The sequence below is a fragment of the Phyllostomus discolor genome, chromosome 6 (genome assembly GCF_004126475.2).
Source record: "Phyllostomus discolor isolate MPI-MPIP mPhyDis1 chromosome 6, mPhyDis1.pri.v3, whole genome shotgun sequence".
Classification (NCBI taxonomy): Eukaryota; Metazoa; Chordata; class Mammalia; order Chiroptera; family Phyllostomidae; genus Phyllostomus; species Phyllostomus discolor.
In genome coordinates this window covers 18,506,097-18,522,862 of record NC_040908.2, presented here as the reverse complement: position 1 = coordinate 18,522,862, position 16,766 = coordinate 18,506,097, and the positions used below count along the sequence as shown (strand labels likewise).

The 16,766-nt window shown below is 43.8% G+C and overlaps 1 protein-coding gene across 2 annotated transcripts in view; it reads right to left on the bottom strand.

Annotated features, from left to right (window-relative positions):
* Nucleotides 1-16,766, bottom strand: part of TTC27 (tetratricopeptide repeat domain 27) — a 139,198-nt gene that overhangs the window by 120,505 nt on the left and 1,927 nt on the right. For both annotated transcript variants that reach the window (XM_028515689.2, XM_036027826.1), the window contains exons 3-5: nucleotides 13,962-14,091; nucleotides 7,165-7,305; nucleotides 2,862-2,964 (exon numbers count right to left, since the gene is read on the bottom strand). In XM_028515689.2, the coding sequence (XP_028371490.1) occupies nucleotides 2,862-2,964; nucleotides 7,165-7,305; nucleotides 13,962-14,091 (374 nt within the window). The remainder of the gene's footprint in view (nucleotides 1-2,861; nucleotides 2,965-7,164; nucleotides 7,306-13,961; nucleotides 14,092-16,766) is intronic.

The window sequence follows — 16,766 nt, the reverse complement described above, 5'->3', positions numbered from 1 at the left end:
AAAAGCTGTTTTAAAAAAGCACACTATACCTACCACTCTACCATTCTATGTCAACTCTTCAGTATCATCTCATAAGAGTTACTATAAGGATAAATTAGTGAAGAAGTATTAAAGATTAGAACAGTTCTTAGTATGGAGTAAACACTATAGAAATGTTAACTGCATTATCACTACTAAATACTAGAATTCTGCCCTACTGACCAGTTTGGAGAAACATAATTTGGAGTCAGAAACTCCAGATCATAGTTCTGGCTCTTGAGCAATTTCTCCTGAGTCTCAATTCTTTCTAAATGAGTTACTTAGCTGGACAAGATAATCTCTAGGGGGCCTTTCCAAATGACAGATTGCAGCAGTGGACTGGGATAAGAGCTGTAGAAATGGAAAAGAAGAATGGATGTGGGGACCCTTTGGGAAGAACTGATAAGATTTAAGAGCTGGCTTAGATATGCAGAGTAATGGAAAACAATGAATCAACTATGAACACAAAGTTTTGAGCTTTGGATGACTCAAGGTTTAAATAAAAACGAGGAGCATGTTGACCCAATAGAAGTACATTTATTATTTTCACCAAATGAGTAGGCACTCCATGGAAATGAATATTCATGACCTTCTGGATGAAAATATCAACCAGTACACATAAAAAACATATGTTAAAACCAAAATCTCTATGTTAATGAAATCCTTATGGATAATTATAATTAAAAATCATATTTAGCATATTCAATAACACTCATTCCAAAGTATCAAGTTATTTTAAAAATCAATCCGTCACCAAGAGACTAATCTCTTAAACTCTTCCAATGTGGAAACAATCTAACCCTGGAGTCGCTCCACGGCCTGTGGCCGTCACGACCGAACTCTCGGACAAAGCATCATGACCTGCTTCTCTGAGACAGTGACCTCTCCATGAGCTCACCTTCGAGGAGTTAAACCGCAGCCCTCGGGTTCCTGCTGGACCGGAACACATTTCCAGTAGCAGACCCTACAACAAATGGCCATGTGGCCTTAAGCAGCCTTTAGAGAATCCTTGTGTCATTCGTGCGACACCCATAAGAATACCGCAGCCTGTGCTGAGGAACATGCTTTCCGAGACTCTGACCCACTCCCTTCACAGCCGTGACCGGCCCAGCAGAGTCCCGCTGCCGCTCTGATGGGCCCCACACCACCGCACGGCACCGGCATGGCATTCCTGGGCAAGCACTCCAAGACCGCAGTTGTTCATAATACCGTTGCTCGGCCTCACAGGCTGAAAAAAATCCTGCCAACTTTTTGACGGTCCCTCAAGGGCAACATTTCAAATACAAGATTCTTCTCTGGACACCGAACAGTATTCCAGTTATAACTGACGGCTTGGTTAACACTTGGGTCAAATCCCAGAGCAAACCGGTTTTTTTGTTAAATAAAATTGTTTATGAAATGTTGCAGCTTAAGACTATCTGCAGAGTTATTTAGTTAGACACAGCCAAAATGGACCAATTTATGACTAGATAAAATGAAAAATGTCGTTGATTAGCCTAGAATAGCAGCAACAGAAAAATTCCCAGTGGCAAGGCAAAGCAAATGACAGGCCGCAACACACTGCAGACACGGGAGCCACTCGGGGAATGAGTCACTCACGGTCACGTTTTCCAGACGTCCTAGTTAACCCTTTCATGGGGAACCTCAATTTTACCTCCTAGAATTCTCTCTAAAAAGAGCCATTATGGGTCCTACCTTGGAAGGTATTCTCTTCTTTTCTTCATAAAGGGTCATCATTGTGAACATTGGTCAGAGATATGGTAAAGATATAGCCATTAATGCAATTTATATAACGTGGACTGAATCTCCATTAATGACCACATCAAACTTAAATTCCTTTAAAAAAAAATGCCAGTGATATCTTGTTTTTTGTTCATTTATCAATTTTCTATAAAAGTATAATAAAACACAGGAAACAGCAGAATATCCTATGCAAGTATCATGTAATTTACCCTTTTAAAAAAATTAAATGGTGGGCTAAATCCTGATGCCATCCTCCTCCAAATGTTTTTGATATCCCTTCAAAAAAACCCAGCTTTTTTCCCCATTATTATCAATGACATTCTGCTCATCCCTGGCTTTCAAAACTTTTCCCTATTTTGCCCTGACTAGAGTTGCTCAGTGGGTTGGGCCATTATCCCGCACACTGAAAGGTGGCCAGTTTGATTCCTGGTCAAGACACATGCCTGGGCTGCCAGCCAGGTCCCCAGTTGGGGGCGTGCAAGAGGCAGCCAATCGATATTTCTCTCACACATCGATGTTTCTCGCCCTCTCCCCCTCCCTTCCTTCTCCTCTCTCTAAAAATAAATAAATAAAATCCTTAAAAAAACACTTCACCCAATTTCATCAACTAGATGCTTACCCCCACTCTTCCTTCTCCCTTGCATTAGGTTTGTTTATAGAGTGTCTCTCACTTAATTTCAAAAATATGTGATCGCATGAATGGGGGAAGACTAGTCTACACATTTTCTTTTTTTTTTTCAGATTGGATTTATTCATTTCTAGAGAGAGAGGAAGGGAGAGAGAGGGAGAGAGAAACATTGAAGTGTGAAAGAAACAATAATCAGTTGCCTCTCATATAATTCCAACCAGGGACCTGTCCAGTAACCCAGAGACGTGACCTGACTGAGAATCGAACCAGCGACATTTCGATTTGCAGGTCAGTGCCTCAACCCACTGAGCCTAGTAATTTGTGATATTCCACCTTCAGGAAAAAAAAGAAAAAGAAAGAGCCTCAAATAAAGTCACTATTACCCGTAAAAAAATAAGCTAAAAAGAAATGTGTCAGCCAAGAAATTAAAATGGAACTACATGCCCATGTTGAATAAAATCCTGCTACTTACCTTGATCAATACAATCTTCAGCAAGAGCAAAGAGCTGAGGTGAGCGTTCCTCGAGCAACTGCTGATGAATATTCACATACCTCAAAGTCCACCACGGCAAGCTCTAAAAAAAAGAAAGCACCATGTAAGCTAAAGTTTTGACAGGACCCTGTGGAAAAATAATTTTTGCATTAATTGTAATTAATTTTTAGAATTTTTTTACATTTATGAAACCGAGCTTACTCAGTAAGATTTCCCATCCACTGTAATAATACCCAGATCCACCTTCACAAGGATACCCTTCTCCGCTCTTCTCTCAAAGCCTGTTCTGTCTAGTCTACTGGGCTTCCTGACATCATGTCGAACTCCTCATCTCCTCCTTTAAAACGTCTGCTGTAACCGTCCTGCACTCCCCGTCAGCACCGACGGTTCTGGGAGGCCTCCCCAAGAACCTCGGAGTGTTGGGGGGTGACGTTTTCCCTCATCTGCACTCCCAGAACATCTGTGCAGACACACGCCACTATGTTCCTGTATGTCACCCCTCGGCTTCCTGTGTTGTCTGCCATTTAGCCAACAAGTGAGAAGCCGTGCCCTGCTCATCTCTGTGTCGCCCCCAGGGCAATGTGTTTCGCAGAAACTGCCGAGTAAGAAACACGCTGGATTCAGACACTGCCCCACACCGGGATGCTCCCTTTCACACGTGTGTGGAACCGCTCCCGTGAAGCCTTCTCCCCACAGTGTGGCACACGCTGGTGTCTCGCTTCTGAACTTGTCCGCTGTTCCTACAGTCAGACCGCGTTGGACAGCTGTTTCTCAAGGGCACGACCCTATCCAGTCCATACACGCTTTCGAGGCAGAGGCTGCCCTTTAGCCACTGTCTCGGCTAGCGCACAGGCTGAGAACACAGTGGCGTTTTCTCTCTTCTGTGCTTGTTCTTATTTGATCAATACATCCTCATTTTTAAAAGAGAAAAAGAAAAACAGTGAACAACAACAACAACAACGAGGTGCCCCAGAAGCACAGTGGAGAGTGAAGACCTCCTTCCTGCCGCTCCGCTGCCATCCTTCCTCCTCAGAAAACGCCACGACAAAGGCTCACCTTCTTCCACATCTTCCTCCGCGTGTGTGTGCATACAACTTATATTTCTGGTAGACTCATTAATGTATCGAATACGATCATGCGTAGAATCATCTAAATTAATTAAAACTGTTACTTTGAATTATGTTGTGATGCTGTGAGATACTAACATCCCTTTCTTTAAAGCAATACCTACTAATAGGAGATCACGTGTAATAGCAAAAGCATTAGTTTACTTGAACTTAACTTCTGCATTTGATTAAGAGGCAAAACGGCCTGGTTCCCCCTCTAAACCGCTACACGCCACAGCAGTTAGAACAATGACACAATCACAAATGAATTCTGACTCTCTGACAGTCCTGTAAATTATTAATGCTGTTTCCTCCATCCAGCAAGGCAGAATTATCTAATGAAAAGATGTTTCACATCATTTTTAATGTGATTCCCTGAGGCACTGCCTCATTCTGTTCCCGTCGGCAAAGCTCACGGAGTCAGTCTACACGTCAACCACCTGTCCCTTCTCCTCCGCCTGCAGCAGCAAGTGCGTCAGGCCTGGCAGCACAAGCTTCCCTCCTCCTCCTCTAGACGTGGGAGTTCGGGCAGACCCACAGAGACTGCCCTTGTAAGAGAACGTACGACATCAGATGCTGGGCTCTTAAAAATCAGATCTAGCAACTAACTCTTAACCCAAAATCTTTATAGAGAAGGTGGAGTGCAGAACGAATACAGCACAGCCTGCATTCTACCTGAAAATAGAAGTGCCTTTTCTATCTGCCAAGAATTGCTTAACTGAAAATTTGAGTCGTTAATAAAAAAAGAAAATTTGAAGTCTTGCTTTAGATAGTTTCTAGATCCTATCTTCTTCTTCTTTTTTCTAGATTTTTTTTTTATTTTTAGAGAGAAGAAGGGGGGGAGAAAGAGAGGGAGAGAAACATGAATGTGTGGTTGCCTCTCAGGCACTCCCTACTGGGGATCTCCCCTGCAACCCAGGTATGTGCCCTGACTGGGATTCAAACTGGTGACCCTTTGGTTCACAAGCCAGCACTCTATCCACTGAGCCACACCAGCCAGGGATAGAGCCTATCTCCTGATTACAGGACTTAGTAGAGTATGTTCTGATTGAGAAATCACATTAATCAATAACCGCCTAGAAGGCAGGGAACATTAGTATACTCAAAGGCACTCAATAAATGCTTGCAGACTCACTCCACTATAAAGTGGAGATAAGGAAAGTGATATTCAGAGATATTAACAAGCCCAAGGTCAGACAATTAAGTGGCTGAGCCAGATAAACTCTGGTCTGATTTCAAAGCCAGGATTCTTTTCTCTCAACATTTACATATTACTAACACTGGCCTGCATATTTCACAGATTAGAGGGCAGGGGAAAATCATCTCTTACAGTTCCAAAAAAAATTATTTTGTAATAAACAACTTGACACATTTCTTAGGAGCCAACCAATTCCAAATTAATTTAAAAGATTATAATTAACTTGGATGAGTATCTTATGCTTTTTAATCATTTTATCTTCATTAATCAAAGAAGTCATTTTTATCATCATGATTTGGAGAGTATCTTCAAGACCCAAAGAGAAAAAAACTTTAATGTTTCAACTGAGAAACAAGACTTCAGCACAGAGTGATCTCCATTTTGCATGGTGATGCACCACAGGGCCAGAAGCTGAAGTCAAAAGTTGCTACTCGTATGCCAAGAAATTCAGGTGGCTTGTCTCTCCGACCCTCCCGAGTGTGGCTTCACATATTAACTTGTTCTCTAGTGGCTGATAGTGCACGCATCTCCATCCGAGTGATGCTTAACGTACCTGCTGATGCAAGTTTTCCACCAAGGAAACTTACAGTCACATCCCTCACTCATTAATGACCATAGTCTCACTGGCAGGGACACTGCCATCTGGCAGGCGGCCTCACACCTGGGTGGCACTGTCTTCAGAGCCAAGCACTGTTACAGTCAGTCCATGGGACCACCGGACTCAGATCACCTTGGGAAACTTTTTTTTTTTCAATTCAAACTAATGTCGCTAAATAAATCAAAGACAAGAGCTTGTATCTGCTGGGATATGCTGAAAACCATCTATTAGAAACCAGCTAGTACAACTGAGTCCGAGCAAATCCTCTGGCTCTCACTGCAGTTACAGGTGGAGATCTCACTTCCCTTCTTGCCTCTTCTCTGTCTAAACCTAAATGCTCGTGAAAGTGAGCCCTCACACAGTACAAACCAAGTCTACCTTTTGCCCACAGAAATACTGTGTTTCTTAGAGTTTTCCAGCCAACACCTAAACACCGGGAGACTCCACACAAAATTCAGATTTATCATTGGCAAACCGGGGCCCAAGTCCCCAGGCTGCGACACCAGAACTCCAGGAAGCAAATCGCAGCCCGTGGGCCGAATGCAGCCCTCCACCAGCACTTGTTCAGCCTGAGAAGAAACAACAGTTTTACATTTTTAATCATAAAAAAGATAACATTTTGTAATGTGAAAATAAGTAAAATTAAAATGTTGGTGTCCGTTTTAATAAAGCTTTATTAGCACACACCGCTGCCCCCGTGTGTTCCCATTCTGTCTAGAGCTGCTCTCGCACCACAGCGCAAAGCTGGCCGGGGAGACAGACCCGCGAGGTTAACACGGAGACCACACAAGGCGCGGCTGACCCGGCACGAAGCCTCCTGAGACTTTCTCTGTATCTCTTGTTGCTTTTCTCACCTCCTCCTGCTGCCTGTTCGCTTTCTGTGAATTGAAGTGCTTCTTCCCACTAATTTACATGTGAACTAAAGGAACCGTGTTCTACTACATGCTCTACTGAGTCCAACCCAAATAATGAAACTAGGTTGGATGTGAGCCAGGAAACGGTAACTCAGATCCACTATGATCATGCTGAACCCCGCCTACTGCTCATGATCTTACATGAAATTCGTAACAGACTATGAAGGACATTTTTAAACTACATTTCAGATTCAGAGAATAAACATTTATACACATGCATACACATACACACATACATATATACACTCCTATTAAAGAGGCACAATACCATCTCATTTTATACTAGATGTATCAATCTCGTGAGGGAGGAAGTTTTGCCTATTTTCATCATAGTTTACAGTTAAATGCCCAGAAGGCAACTTAGGCAACAAGTAGATGGAGATACTGTCAGCATCACACCTGCAGTCTGACGTTCAGCTGCACGGAAATCACACCCAGTGTGAGACCCCGGCCCTGCTCCCCTTACCTGAACTGCTGTCAGCCTGTGCCTGACGTTCACCAGGACCACCCGCGCCAGGAGCAGCAGCAGGGGCCCGGCGGTGAGGCCGTAGACTGACTCGCCATCCAGAACGAGCAGACTCAGAACAGCTGCATCCAGTCCTTTCACCTGAAAAATATACACATGAACTAAGATATCTAATGCAACAAAATATTAATCTTCATGTCTTGTCATTATACACACTTTCCAGTTGCTCCCGCTCTGAAGCAAAGGCTCCGACCTGTGACACGGCAGTTGGCCCCACACAGAACCGCAGCGCCACAAGCGCCCTGAGAGATCCACGAGTCCAGGGTGCCCGGACGGAGAGCCACCCGCCTGCTTGCCCGTCAGAGGACGAGGGCGCACGCAAGAGTGCTAGTGGGGGAGGCGTCAGTGCCTCACAGATCTACTCAAAACAAAACACCGTCTCAATAACAAGCATCCCTCTGCTGCAGTATTTATGTTTTAAAGGCACTTCACGTGGGCTCCACCAGCTGGCAAACGTCCCTACAGCACACTGCTCCGTAAGGGCGACCAAGCCGACAACGAGGTCTTACAGAGCCAACGCTGAGAGGGCACGCAACCAAGGGGCAGAGAGGACAGAGAGCTGCCCAAAGGGACGCCTCTGAAAAGCCCTCTCTTGCCTGCACAGAGGCTTTCTACCATGCACGGGCCCCTGTGTCCCTGAGATGGGAGCTGCGGCCCTGGCCGAGTCGCTCAGTCGGTCACAGTGGTGTCCAGCCTTCCGGCGTCTCTGGGCCACACTGGAAGGAGAAGAGTTGTCTTGGGACACACAGTAAATACACTGTGACACGTAATCATTAAAAAAAAATCTCAATGTTTTAAGTAAATTTACGACTTTGTGTTAGGCCGCATTCGTAGCTACCCTGGGCTGCGTGCAGCCTCCGGGCCGCAGGCTGGATGCCCCTGGTAGAGCCTCATCCCAATACAGCGAGACTGCAGGTTTGATCCCCAGTCAGGGCACATACAAGGAGCAACCAGTGAATGCATATAAGGGTGGAACAAGAAATCAATGTTTCTCTCTCTCAAAAAAAAAAAAAAATCAGCCCTGACTGTGTGGCTCAGTGGATTGAGCATCGGCCTGTAAACTGAAAGGTCACCAAGTCGATTCCCAGTCAGGGCACAGGCCTGGGCTGCGGGCCAGGTCCCCAGTTGGGGCAGTGTGAGAAGCAACTGACTGATGTTTCTCTCGCACATGGATGTTTCTCTCCCTCTAAACATAAATAAAAATCTTTACATATAAAAGTAATAAAAAAATAAAATGTGAATGGCATAATTGTGACAGCTGCCACAAAATGGACAGCAGGAACCTTAACTGTTAGGAACACGGGCTCCCACCTCAGAGACACAGGGTGATGCCCTTTGACTGCTCCTTAGTAGTTTGTGGACAGGTACATTTTTTAACTGAAGCTTCAGTTTCATCAAGTGTAAGATGAAATGGAACCTATACCTTACAGAGTTCTCACAAGGATAAAGCTGAGAAGAATAATAGGGGAATAAAGACAACTCAAGTGACTACCACCAAACCACACATCAAGCTGACTGGAATTTGTTAAAGATTCAATAATTAAGGAACTGTTTTGAAATTACTACAACTGCCTCAATTTTCGAAGCGAGGCAACAGATCTAAAAAGTTAAGGGAAGCCCAAAATCGCACGGAAGTCCGGGTCTGAACAGAAACTGCAGCCCAAGTTTTCCAGCTCCTGCTCTGACATTTCCCCCACCCCACACTGCCTTCCCCACCGACCTCTCTACCTCCTCCTGCCACTCAGCAAGGTCAGGGCTGTGCAAAGCAGTGGGAAGGCCTCAAGTTCAGGTCCGGGATCGCTCCTAGTCTTCACACCAACACAAGCTCATTATGGCAGAGTGGGTCACTGAGATGCGGACACTGGAAGAGGACCCAGTTTGCAGAAGAACCTCGCCGTGAGCTCAGCCTTGGACACGCAGAGTCAGGTGTCTTGTGGGACCTCCAAATGGAGGTAGAGAATACGCAGGTGAATCTACTTCCTGAAGAACTGGCGAGAGGAGCCTGCCCAACGTGCCCCGACTGGACCTGCAGCCTCACTGAATCAACCTGTCGTCTAAACGGGTACAACAACCTTTATTCCCTAAGGTCCAAACCAAACTGGTGAAGTATAAGAAGACATGAGATGACTTAAAAAAAAAAAAAAGAATCCTATTCTAATGACGTTGAGAATTATGTCCACGAGCACAAATTTAGATCATATTTGCAGGGGCGTCCAACCTTTTGGTGTCTCTGGACTACACTGGAAGACTGGAAGAAGAGTTGTCTTGGGCCACACATAAAATACATAAACACTAATGAAAACAAACAAAAAAATCTCCCAATTTTTTAAGTAAATTTACGATTTTGTGTTGGGCCTCCTTCATAGCCATCCTGGGCCACATGTGGCCCACACGCTAGACATCCCTGTAAGAAAATTCCTAAAGATAAATAATAAGTAATTTAATAGATCATCAAATAAAAAATTACATAGCACCCCAGCTGGTGTGGCTCAGTGGATTGAGCGCAGGCCTGTGAACCAAAGGGCCTCCAGTTTCATGACCTGTCTGGGCACATGCCTGGGTAGCAGGCCAGGTCCCCAGTAGGGGGCGCGTGAGAGGCAACCACACACTGATGTTTCTCTCCCTCTCTTTCTCCCTCCCTTCTCCTCTCTCTAAAAATAAATAAATCTTCCAAAAATTACAGAGAGATAGCCCATAATATGTGACCTGAAAGTCACTACCTCTGACACACAAAGCCAGGGGTTGTTTATTAAACCTCTCTTCTCTCCTTCAACTCAAAATTCTCTGGAAACGGTATTAACAAGGCAAATTTTAATAAATAAATTAGTGACTAAGTGAATAAACCAGTAAATAAAAAAAATTCTCTTCCTAGTGTTACCCCTGCATCTTCATGAAGTAATTCAATGCTTTTCTCTCTTCTGCCGAAGTGAATCAGCCCCTGCCTACCTGTCATATAACAGATATTCTGACTAAGTTCTGAATGTGCTTCCAGAGGTTTTGAAAACTATCCATTTTTAAAGAGGATTGTTTATATGTTCAATAAAAACAGAAAGAAAAGGTTACAGCTCCCTGAAGAACAATTCCTCAGCCAAGAGAGCAGATGACATTAAAAAATAAACCCACACATATTTAACAGCATAATAGTGAAAAATTCTACATCTGGAAGCCTAAGATAAACTCACTGTAAAAGCAGATTACCAGAGATCACCCTAATGCGTGAAAGGTGACCCACTGCTCAGACTCACTCTCGGTGCCGGTCCCGCGGGGCTGGTTAGCATGGGGCAGGAAAACGGCGCTCACAGGGCCAAGGCCGTAAATTAGAAACAGGGAAAGTGAATCTGGCTTTGGTGACTAGACTCCAGGACCATAAAGCATAGTCACAAGTATTTGTGCATCGCGAAGAGCTAAGAAAGATGAATCGGGTTTATATCCTGCATATGAGTGAGATCAAACGACTCTGGACTTTTTCCATCTGACTTATTTCACTTAGCAAAGATCTGAAAAACTAAAAGCAACAAATGGGCAAACAAGACAAACCGAAAATTCACAGACAACAGTACGGGCGGGGCAGGGGGTGGGGTGAGAAAACACAAGAGGGTACAGTAGTCCAATAGGTGGTGACAGGAGGAGGCCTGTGTGGGGCGGCGAACACACCATCCCATGTACGGGCGATGTATTACAGAACTGTCCACTTGAAACCCAGGTAATTTTAATAACCAATGTCACCCAATACATTTAATAAAATTTTAAAATAATAAAATAAAACCATCCAACCTTTATAAAAAGAAAAGCATGAATCAGGACAGGAAAATGACTAGCAAATACTGTCCAGTTTAAAAATTTCAACTCCCTCTATCTTCCAATTCCTCTGATTGTAGGTAACGATTTATAGATTGTATAATCCTTTTAAAAACAACCTGACATTAACAAGGAGCACTGAGCACACACACATCCTTCGGCACGAAACTCGACTCACACATGTAACTAACGTCAGCAAAGCATCCCGTTTAGGGCGGGGAAGGGTCTGCAGGTGCTGAAATACTGACCCCTTCAGCGCTCAGAGCGCCTGACCATAACCCAGGGCCAGGGAAAACCACCTCCCTCCTCCATTCGGCGCCCTGCACCAAACAAACGCTCTCATTTCTTACCTATGCTGTGCTTTGGAACTCTTCCAAATGATTTCCAGAAGATATCATCCAAATAGTATTGTGCATATTTTGCAAAAGATGGAAATGACCCATATGGCCATCAAGAGTAGAACAGATATATGAATTGTGGTATATTCATATAATTGGAATAATATACAACAGTAAAAATAGGTAATGGTATAATTCCAAAAATACACCATTGAGCAAAGCGAATCACAGAATACATAGTTTGTCTCACTTCCATAAAGTTCAAAAACTAGCAAAACAAAGCACTATGTTTTCTAGGGATACATACAAAGGTGCTAAACCATGGAGAAAAGTACTGGAATGATTCACGAGTGGTTCATCAAATGGGGTTGGGGGGATGACACCAGGAAGCTCACGCAGGGGACCTTGTCAGGCAGTACTGCCCGAGGCGCCCACGTCACAGCACGTGGAGAGGATGATACGACCGCAGTGCCCGCTACCAACTAGAGGGCTGCCAAACCAGAGGAGCCAGCGCGAAGGCGCTCACCGGCCCCCGCCCCACACACGCCACAATGGCACAGGGCGGTGGTCTGAATCTCTGTTCTTTCAAGCAAGGTAGGAGGAACAAGGGATTTTATTATTTAAACTGTACACATTTTATATGCTTTAAAAAAAAATGTATGAGGTAGTTCTAATAAAAACCAAAGTCTCAAAGTCTCCTACAATCTGGCCTGAATCCCATCAAGCCTGGCCTTTGACTGCGACCCCAACAGGCTCAACACGCCCCTTGCCCACAAACACCACCCTCTTCTCCCCTCTAAATGTCTGCTCTTACGAACGCCAGGATGCGGCGGTACTTCCTCCCCTTCTCCCCCTCTCCATCTCCTCATCACCCTGCAGGCTCTGACTCAAGGTCCACTCCCAGCTAAAAGGTCTTTTCTGAAAAAGTTCACATTCCACACATCTCTTCATAATTTCAGTGTTTCTTATAGTCTGAATCTCTCATGTAGCCCATTCCTGTACTGCTTTGAACCGGCACTTGACATTAATGGTGCTCCTACACTAGCGCAGCAGAAAGAGCCCTGGATTTGGACCCAGAAAACACAGATTCTAGTCCCCCAGGCATCAGACCTAGGACAAGCTCCTCTCAGCACTTTGAACTTCAGTCTTCTCACGCACACAATACCTCAAATTAATACATAACACATGTGAACTGAGGACCATTTGAACCACACATCGGTGCTCAGTAAATATTATGCCTTTGACTGTTGGATAGATTTCTAACCTACACTATAGGGCCGCAGAAGCCAGGAACTGTTTCATAAACAGTAAGAGAGGGAACGACATGTTCCGTATAAGTAAATTTCTACATGACAGAAGCGTGTCTCTTTAAACGACATAAACTTTGGGATTTTACTTTAACTTTGGATGAGTCTTTGTACAGTGTAGATTAAATTCCCTTCTTAGACACAACATACAGAAGATCGTTTAGCCTTTCAGTAATGACGTGGCGTCAGCACAGTTTCAGTTCTTCCGCTGCGGTGCAGGCAGCCACTCAGCGAACCAATGGACACGGAGCTGATCGCCACGGGGTTCAGACCATGGCTGCTTCTGTACTTCTCCTTCCACCCCACCACTATACTATGGACCTTCATCTCCGATAACATTATCCCTTTCATGTGCTATTTCCAATTCCAAGAAAGCAGGTAACAGTAAACAGGCCCCTTTCGCCGCATAAACGTTGGGTGCTAAGGGACCCTTTTTCCGGGCTGAGTGATCAGTCATTGCATTCAGTATTGCCGAGGGGGCAGATAAACCGAAGGCGCCAGGCGTCTTTGCAGAGCACATCACATCCCCCAGGCCCTAGGTGTGTGTGCTCGGAACCTCCTGAGGAGCTCAGACTGGGAGCCCTGCTGAGGACCTGCTGATGCAGGCCAACGGTACTGTCTTCATACACGGATGATGATAATTGCTATCACCAGGGAGACCTCTGTGCCAGGCACTCAAGAAAGTATTTATAATATAAAGGGAATTGCCCCCGGGAACTGTTCCTAAGCATTGCAGCAAACTTACCTGCAACAGATTTCCCAACTGGCTACTTTTCCAGAAAAGACCTTTATGTAACCACGGTAACATATGCATTTACATGTATGTGAGTAACTGGGGCGGCTGCCTGTGCTTCAAAAGAAGAAGTCAGCCCTGGCCCGGGAGCTCAGCTGAGTAGAGCATCACTCTGATATGCCAAGGCTGCGGGTCCAATCTCCAGTCAGGGCACATACAAAAATTAACCGATGAACACATAAACAACTGGAACAACAAACTGACATTTCTCTCTCCTTCCCCCTCTCTCTTTCTAAAATCAATAAATTTTTTAAAAAAATTAAACAAAGAGCAGCTCACAGAGCTCCAAAAAATGGGGACATCTGAGGAGTTTGGAACTGGCAAGGAAACTTCTGGAAATATGTGAAAATCTGTTGGAGGAACAAGCATTCTTGGTAGGTTTTGTACAACTATGAAATCACGTTTCTTTCCTACCAACTTGTAACTCTAGTGTACACAGACCAGTTCCTCAAGAATAAATCACACAATAATAACTGCAAGGGGCATTTCCAAGAAGCATACCTCACTGAATTGCTGGAACAAGACAGATGGCAAAAGCTCCTGAGGGTGTAAATCAACACGAGGCCCCGTCCAGTTACTCTGAACAAAGAGCTGCAAACTGCTCACACCAATTAGGAATATCAGCTGCTGTCTGCATATAAAAATAGTTAAAGAAATAAATGTGAACAACTATCACTTTATAACCACCAACATACTATCTCATTGTAAAATTGAAAAATGTAAACCAACATTTATTGAGATTATCCGAAAGTATTACAAAAAATAAAAATCCCCTGCAACCTAAACAACTGAGGTCTGCAATGTCCGATATTGTAACCATGAGCCACATACAGTTCATTTAAACTTAAATTAATTAGAATTAAACAAAACTTCAAATTCACTCCCTCAGTCACATTGTCCACATTCTAGGTGCTCAAGAGTCAGATGTGACCAGGGGCCACTGAGCATTTCCGCCATCACAGGAAGTTCCTGTGAACGGTGCTGGCTGAGATCCTGATCCGGCACTTGTAACTTTTCCTGCTTCTCCTGCATTAACAGCTCTGACATTGCCAGAAGACACAGGTTAAACCAATTTTATACAAAAGAAAACTGACAACAAAAAGTTGTTTTTAAAGAACACTTCACTATCCTGTTCCACCACATGCTGGAACAAAAAGCCCCTTAGAAATTTCACTTGAACCTATTTTTTTCAATCCTGCTTTGGCTTAAGCCAAGAGGTGGGTAAATTTTTTCTGTAGAGGACAGATTTTAAATATTTTAGGCTTTGGGGGTCACACATGTTTTTTTTCCTCAATCCTTTAAAAACACAAACACCATTCTTAGCCACTTTGTCCCACTGGCCCTAATTTGCCAGCCCCAAAATTAAGAAAAAATAGGTGGGGCCCTGGCTGGTGAGGCTCAGTGGATTAAGTGCCAGCCTACAAGCCAAAGGGTCACCAGTTCAGTTCCCAATCAGGGCACATGCCTGGGTTGTGGGCCAGGTCCCCAGTAGGGGGCATGCAAGAGGCAACCACACATTGATGTTTCTCTCCCTCTCTCTTTATCCCTCCCTTCCCCCCTCTCAAAAATAAATAAATCTAAAAAAAGAAAAAATAGGTGAGAATTCAACTCTACCAAGTAACAGCCAGAGAATCCTGAAGTTTCATGCTGAAGAGAAAGCAAAAGCTTTCTTCTCCCTATATCCCTTAGGCCCTACTTCAAAAGGTTCTTTAAGGAAAAAAAAAAATCAGCCATGGCTGGTGTGGCTCAGTGGATTGAGCACCGGCCTGTGTACCAAAGGGTCGCCGGTTGGATTCCCCATCAGGGCACATGCCTGGGTTGCAAACCAGGTCCCCAGTCCAGGGCACATGAGAGGCAACCACACATTGATGTTTCTCACCCTCTCTTCCTCTCTCCCTTCCTCTCTGTGTAAAAATAAATAAATAAAATCTTTTTAAAAAATCAATCATACAAGCCTATGGTAGCCAGAATAGAAAGTGCTGGATTCAGCATAACTGACAGCTAAGCAAAGAAAAAAATCAGCACCAGAGGAAACAGGTGAGCGAAGGGCCTGTTTGTGTTAGAAGGACACTTGGGGGAAATTGGTGTGTATCAACATCTTAAAGCCTTAATACAACCAAAAATCAAAATCTTTAAAGTAAGCCCTGACTGGTGTATGTGGTTCAGCTAGCTGGGCGTCATCCAGCAAAGCCAAAGATCGCCAGTTGGATTCCTGGTCAGGGCACATGCCTGGGTTACAGGTTCAGTCCCCAGTAAGAGTTTTTATGATAACACACACACACTTCAGACAGCAAAGTAACAATCAGGGCTGACACTACTGCAAGAATATAACTACTACTAAACCAGAAAAATTAAAAGGAGTGATACTAATCTTTAAAATGAAATGCCTATAGTAACATTCTTTTGTTAACTCCTTATGGATACAAATTATGTCTTATTCCTATTCACAACCTCAACACATAATACAGTAGGTATTTTTTTTTTTGAAGAATTAAACAGCCTGGTTGGTGTAGCTCAGTGGATTGAGCGTGGGCCTGCGAACCAAAAAGTTGCTGGTTTGATTCCCAGTCAGGGCACATGCCCAGGTTGTGGGCCAGGTCCCCAGTAGGGGATGTGTGAGACACAACCACACATTGATGTTTCTCTCCCTCTCTCCTTCCCTTCCCCATAAATAAAATTTTTTAAAAAATTAAATAAAGCCATTCCCTGGAAATAATGGTAAAACAAAATTGCATGCATTTTAAAGAAAATTAAGACGACATAAGTGCCAAGATAGTAAAGGAAAGAAAGAAGTATACTAACAAATTTATAACAATAAAATTTAGGTTTCACACCTGTGTAACTATCTATTACACCTAATCCTATAAAATTACATAAACTTTAGTGGGAGAAGTTAAAACAAGCATTCCATAATAAACACATTAAGTTTTCTGATGTCTAAAAAGTTAATGATCTAACACATAATAAAGGTACTTACAGGTATCACTCATCAATCCAGAAATAGCTAGATGGACAGGGTATGCTTTCAAGTTCAAAGAAAATAATGTCTCAAGTCTTGCCTATGGCTAAAACCTATCATACCTGAGCATTTGGAAGCTCAGTAGGTTGGCAATTACCACCCAGTTAGAAGCCAGTTTCATATACAAAACCCTTATACCCTAAACAACTTTGCTTTTTCATTCTGAGGGCCCTCTGGACAGAAGTTCTTATGAAGATGATTTGGTACATTATGAGTCCTGACCAAATGTTACACCAGGTTTTTCAATAACTGCTAAAACCAGTGCTTTACACTGTCAAAGCTCCATT